We start from the raw sequence: 6,529 nt of genomic DNA on the forward strand, positions 1-6,529 counted from the left end.
CAGAATCCGAACCCGACTCATCGCCTCAAACACCAACACCGACGAAAATACACTATGCCATCTATGCGATGAGATGGGACACTTCAAGAGAGACTGTCCGACTGAGAAGAACGACGGGGGAGCATGAGGAGTGTGATAAACAAACCAACAGGAGCAACAAGGAATCTTATTAGGACTTTTGTAGTGTTTCCAACAAACAACAACGTTTAAGGTCCATCTGTTTGTAATGAATTTGGTATGTTTGCTAAAATTACCGTCTTTCAGAAAGTAGTTAAAACATTCTCTCATTCAAATCAAATCAAAGACACTCATATATGACCTTAGGGTCATTACCGGTGAGCTCTGATAAATTGATGTATACATCAGGATTAATTATAATCAAAATACTACAGAATAAAAGAGAATAATTCCGTCCTAATTCCTGTTCCATGTCTAGTGGTGGTATTCAGATAAAGCCATTCACCCGTCGATTTCAACAATGACAAATGACATACGACTTGCATATATCGATCGATCACAGAATGATCGGCCGAGGTTCACAATATAAGGTATCATTACAAGCTATCATAACACACATACTACCAGCACTAGCTACGGTGGTATAAATCATTTACAGTAACAATAACATCGATCAAAACGGAAAACACTAACAAGAAATACAGGATGCACTACCACTCTAACGAATACCTATTATGAATACGACTTGATACATGCGTCATCGAGAAAATCCGGTGTCGTTATTCGATATGGATTGGTTGGGTCATCACCTTATCAATTACATATGTTACGAGAAGATCCTCCACTTAACCAGCTGAATATCGAAACCCTCGTCTCTCATAACCTTAAACCAAATTCTGACCCTCGGGTCATCCTTCGTCACAAAACCCCCGAAGCACTCTCTAGAGGTGTGTTATACATTCTGTAACCTTTTCAACTTATTCTTAGTAAACCCTTCCAGGAGATCACTCGTATATCAGGTCAATATCAAGCATGGAATCTTGGGACAAATACGGTTAGCCTATCACTGCTGAGGGTATATATGAGGATAATATGTAATTAAGATTCTATGGGCATCGGATGCGTGCTTCTGCCCTACTTCCTGTTCCTTATCTAGTTGTGGACTTGGGGCAGAGTCACCTGTCTAACCGTCCTACCAACCTTAATTACATACGACCTGTATACGCGGACTAATGATAGAAGGACCAGGTACGAGTCCTACCAGGAGCTTCGGGACAAGGCTTCCCAGGAGTACGAGTAGATGTTCTACCATTCGAAGTAATCTATTCGCGTAAATGGAACCTATATGCTCCCCACCGATCTAACCGACAAATGAGAAACACTACAACAGGCCCTATGCAGCGCTCCGAGGAGAAGTCATTACTTATGACTTAAGATAGCTAAAGACATACGGGATCGACTAGGTTACACATGACCTCAAACTAGGAGCGGTAGTATTCGCCCTAGAGATCTAGAGACATCACCTCTATGACACAAGATGTACAATCATTACCAATCATAAGAACCTAGAAGGCAAGAGCGGCGGGGCAAGTTATCTCATGAACCGAATCTGGACATCGAGGTTGATAGATTCAAAAATAATGTCATGAAAGAAGCACATGAAAACTCGCTACTCCCTTCATCCAGGCTCGAGCAAGATGTATCTGGATCTCAAAAAGTAACATCAGTGGACGAATAGGAAAGCTGACATCACTACACATGTGGGCAAGTATCGGACTTATGCCAAGGTCAAGGTAGAATACCAAAAACCCTTAGGACTACTATAACAACCTGATATACCTGAGTGGAAATGAGAATGGATAACTATGGACTTCATAACTAAGTTACCCAAGACGATGAGCGGACTGGATACCATTTGGGTAATCGTCGACAGGTTGACCAAATCCGCGCACTTTCCGCCAATCAAGGAGACTGACAAGATGGGGAAACTGACCAGGACCTACATTGAAGAGATTGTACGACTGCATGGAGCGCCGATATCCATTATCTTTGACAAAGATAGTAGATTCACTTCACGATTTTGGCAGTCTTTACAAAAATCTCTGGGGACTCGGCTGGACATGAGTACAGCCTACCACCCGCAGACTGACGGACAGAGTGAAAGAACCATTCAAACACTTGAAGACATGCTAAGAGCTTGTATAATAGATTTTGGTAAAGCATGGGATACCCACTTACCACTCATCGAATTCTCTTACAATAATAGCTATCATACCAGCATCAAGGCCGCTCCGTTCGAAGCTCTGTATGGTCGTAAATGTAGATCACCTATGTGTTGGGCAGAAGTGGGGGACACTCAACTAGTCAAGGGACAAGTCCCAAACAGCGCGGTCACCGGTCCTTAAATCATAAGGGAAACCACAGAAAAGATCCTTCAAATACGAGAAAGACTAAAAGCATCTTGTGACCGACAAAAGAGTTATGCCGATAAACGACGCAAACCATTGGAGTTTCAGGTGGGAGACCGTGTGCTATTAAAAGTCTCACCATGGAAGGGTATGATGCGTTTTGGTAAACATGGGAAGCTAAACCCTAGGTACATCGGGCCGTTCGAAATCCTTGCCAGGATTGGTCCCGTGGCGTACAAACTCCGACTACCACAAGAGCTTAATAACGTACACCCTACCTTCCACGTATCAAACTTGAAAAAGTGCCTATCCGATGAGACCCTCGTAATACCACTTGAGGAAATCGAAGTTAACGAGAATCTCAACTTCGTGGAAGAACCGATTAAAATCATGGATCGAGAGATCAAAAGAACAAAGCAGAGTCGTATTCCCATTGTGAAGGTTCGTTGGAATGCTAAATGAGGATCAGAATTCACTTGGGAACGCGATGATCAAATGAAATAAAAATACTCACATCTCTTTCCAATTTCTTGAAGTCCCAGGCAAAACGCAAATTTCGGGACGAAATTCCTTTTAACGGGGGATGATGTGCACCTCATGGGATAAAGGGGATAACTCATTAATATTTTATTTATTGCAAAAGAATTATAATAGATATATAATGTATCCATATAGACCATAATTACACTCTATATATAAAAAGGGCCATCATTATCAATTTGTTTCTAAAATCCATGAATAGAAAAGAACCGTATAATTATCCCTCCAGAATGTGAAAAACATTCCACTAAATTGGAATTTTTTGTAATGTAAATAATGGAACCAAAAGGATATTCAACGTAGTAATCGCCCAATGTCAAACCCTAATCAATTGCATCGAATATTCCCAAATCTCAATGATAATCTCACCAAAAGGAGAGAGAAACCACAAAATGGGAAATTCCCCAATTCGTCATCGTCATCGTCATATAACGATCAACAGAATTGCCTCACAAGCTAATCCAAGAAGAAACGTATTTGGGTTCTCCATCTCCCAATTTCGTGCCTTAAATGCAGTGCTAAAGTTTCCCTAAAATCCCATTTATTTATCCAACCCAAAAGTCTCCATTACGGGCAAGAAAAGCAATAAAAATTGGATTAGATGAAACAAGAACAGATTGAAACAAGCTCTTCGTCTTCATTCTCACCTTCAATAGTGAACGATGATAAAAATGATGAAAGTAAGATGAAATCATTAGAAATGTCATCAAAATTTCCATTAACGGCTTGGGAGATGGCGGGTGCAGCCGGTGTTGTTTTCGCATTCGCCGTTGGTCTCCTCGGAGTTTACCTCACCTTGCCGGATTCTGATTACAGCTTTCTCAAGCTTCCAAAAACACTTGAAGATCTTCATATCCTCAGGTACTTACTTTCCCCTTTCAACAAGTCAAATCTATTACGTGTTACGATTTTAGATCCTTTTAATTTTCAACAATTCATAATTCTTCTTCATATCCCCTGTTTTATTTCCGATTAGCAAACACGTAACCCTCCATTAATCGGCAAAATCTTTTGCAATCAACAAACAGAAGATATCAATTATCATCATATTGATTTGAAATTTTGAATCTTTGTCCTCGAATTCAAAAACAATTTCGTAGCTTTACACAACCGATCATCTCATTATCAATCTCCTTTCTCGATTTTTGCCAGAAATCATCTCGAGAGATATACAAGCGACTACACAGTTCAAGTCCTAGTGGGGTATTGCACTGTATACATCTTCATGCAAACTTTTATGATCCCAGGAACTGTTTTCATGTCGCTTCTCGCTGGATCCCTTTTTGGGGTTTTAAGAGGTGTAGCTCTCGTCGTCTTCGCTGCTACAGCTGGTGCTTCTTCTTGCTACTTTCTATCCAAATTGATCGGGCGACCCCTTATCTTGTCTCTATGGCCCGATAAATTGGTTTTCTTTCAAGATCAGGTTAGCTTACTGTATATATAGCTTACCATATTAAGTCATGATTGATGATTTTTTCTTTTTTAAATAATTAGGTGGCTAAAAGGCAAGATGGGTTATTGAACTACATGTTGTTCTTAAGGTTGACTCCAACTTTGCCTAATATGTTCATAAATGTTGCTTCACCAATAGTCAATGTGCCTTATCATACATTTTTAATGGCGACTTCTATTGGGCTCATTCCAGCTGCTTATGTCACAGTTAAGGTATTATTTATAAACTTTCTTTGCAAATTTGAGATTACAATGCTCTTTTTTTTTGTATTAATTATTTTATAGGCAGGAATAACTCTTGGAGAATTACAGTCAATTGGAGACCTATATGACATCCATTCAATAGTAACATTGTTTCTCATTGGGATTGCATCTGTTACTCCTACACTTATAACCAAAAAGAAAGAATCATAATAATTTGAATTATAAAGTTTGAAATCAACCCCTCTTGAGCTTTCAACTCTGTACAAAATTACGAATTTAGCCTCCATTTGCACCTGGGGTTTTGTTGGGATTCAATGGTGGGTGGTTTAGATGTTGGAGAGGCGCAAACAGATATAGAAGGGTAAAATGGTAAAAAGTTTAAGATGGAGCTTACTTACTCCTTTATGTTAATAATAATCCTGGTGGAAAGAATCCTGGAAAAGATGGATTCTATTTTATGAAATGTGATCAAGGGTTCAAAGGTGTAAACTTTCTTTTGTCTTGATTAATAAAATAAGAAATTTTTAGCTATTTAAGTGTCATGGCTGTTTTTATTTTTCAAACACAAGTTTCTGGTGTTTTAGCTATAGTATATTAATTAAGATTATTCTTACAATTTGTAGCATGTGCATTAAACACGAAACATGGTTTTGTGAATATTTCAATACCTTTAACCGATCAATGACTTAAAATCACAATAATTATATACTAAATTAAAAAATCTTTACATTCCGAGTATTTCTTAGCATAAACCCGGAATACCCGAAAACCGGATAAGGCTATTATTTAAACCCAAAACCCGGACCGATTTAGCATATTCCAGTTCAATGGTTCCGGTTTTGGTGCGGTTTTCTAGTTTTAAATCTGATCCATAGGTCATAAGGATTAAATGTGTACAATAGCAAGTTGAATGACTTATTTAAAAAGATGCAATAAGGATTTAACGTATACAAATTAAAACTGTATCTCCCTTTTAGTCCTAGTTGTCATGTGGAGATCGAGAATAAAGGAAAGGGGAGGTAGCGGTGGTCAATATGGTAGGTAACAATGGTGGCAATGGTCGATGGGGAGGGCGACGACAACTGTCGGTGCAGGGTGAAAGTGGTGGTCGGATGCAGCCGGTGAAAAGAGAGGCGATATCATTGTAACGAGGAAGTGGCGGAGCAACCGAGAGGAAGAAAGCGTCAAAGGGCAAATGAGAAAGATGACTTGGCTAGCTAGTGAACAGAGTGGCGATGTCTTTTATTCGATTCTTTCATTTGATTTTGAAAATTGACGCTTGAAAAGTATGTTTACCCGCGATGTGATTCGTTATTTCCCAAGTGATTGAATAGGGTTTGTTCCATGTTAATTGTTTCTTGAGTTATCATTGAAGAATCTTTTCTATGTTTTTTTTTGCAAGTTAGGGAGTGTTTGACTAAGTTTATTTAAGAAGTTTTTTGATTTATTACCGGTTTCACATCGATATAAACCAAAAAAGAGTGTTTGGATAAGGATACGTATATATAATGAATATCCGTTTTTAGAACTGGAATTGCCTCGAAACCGTGGTTCTGGAATTAAAACCGATGTCACTAGTTCCGGTTCAGATTCCTAAAAGTGGGAACCGCGTTTTGGTTTTCAATTTTTAGGAACCGTTACCTGTCGGGTAACCGCTGGAATCGGTTCCAAAATATTAAAATTTAAAAATACTTAATACTTAAAAGAATTTATTATAACAACATTGATGACTAAGATATGTTGAGATTATCCAATTGGATATATGTTGACACTATTTAATTGGATCTTGAATTATCTTTTAAAATGATTTTTTTTTTGTTGTAACTTATATTGTAATTTTTTTGCCGTTGTAACTTATTATTTTTTTACTCGCTCTCGGAATTGAAACCGCCGATTCCGAAATCAGTTCCAAAAATTTAAGAACCTCCTAAATCGGTTCCGGTTCTAACTTCATAGAAACAGCCGGG

The 6,529-nt window shown here is 38.5% G+C and overlaps 1 protein-coding gene across 3 annotated transcripts; it reads left to right on the plus strand.

Moving 5' to 3' along the window:
- The first annotated feature begins 3,225 nt into the window (after positions 1-3,225).
- LOC145001727 (putative membrane protein At4g09580) lies at positions 3,226-5,907 on the plus strand. 3 transcript variants are annotated; one of them, XM_078961078.1, is made up of 4 exons: positions 3,226-3,767; positions 4,059-4,329; positions 4,401-4,571; positions 5,540-5,907. In XM_078961078.1, the coding sequence occupies exons 1-4, from the start codon at positions 3,508-3,510 to the stop codon at positions 5,543-5,545; spliced, it is 708 nt and encodes a 235-aa protein (XP_078817204.1). In that variant the 5' UTR covers positions 3,226-3,507; the 3' UTR covers positions 5,546-5,907. The 3 variants fall into 3 exon arrangements, with proteins under 3 accessions (XP_078817204.1, XP_078817205.1, XP_078817203.1); XM_078961079.1 differs by lacking the exon at positions 5,540-5,907 and adding an exon at positions 4,648-5,093; XM_078961077.1 differs by lacking the exon at positions 5,540-5,907 and adding an exon at positions 4,644-5,093 and having other exon boundaries at positions 3,229-3,767.
- The last annotated feature ends 622 nt before the right edge of the window (positions 5,908-6,529 follow it).

Source organism: Lactuca saligna, chromosome 6 (assembly GCF_052625555.1).
Source record: "Lactuca saligna cultivar CGN05327 chromosome 6, ASM5262555v1, whole genome shotgun sequence".
Taxonomy (NCBI): domain Eukaryota; kingdom Viridiplantae; phylum Streptophyta; class Magnoliopsida; order Asterales; family Asteraceae; genus Lactuca; species Lactuca saligna.

Excerpts from the sequence above, each read along its gene's own strand:
- LOC145001727 (XM_078961077.1), top strand. The coding sequence starts at position 3,508 with ATGAAACAAGAACAGATTGAAACAAGCTCTTCGTCTTCATTCTCACCT. Across the intron at positions 3,768-4,058 it reads GAAGATCTTCATATCCTCAG|AAATCATCTCGAGAGATATA; the intron begins GTACTTACTTTC and ends GATTTTTGCCAG. Across the intron at positions 4,330-4,400 it reads TGGTTTTCTTTCAAGATCAG|GTGGCTAAAAGGCAAGATGG; the intron begins GTTAGCTTACTG and ends TTAAATAATTAG.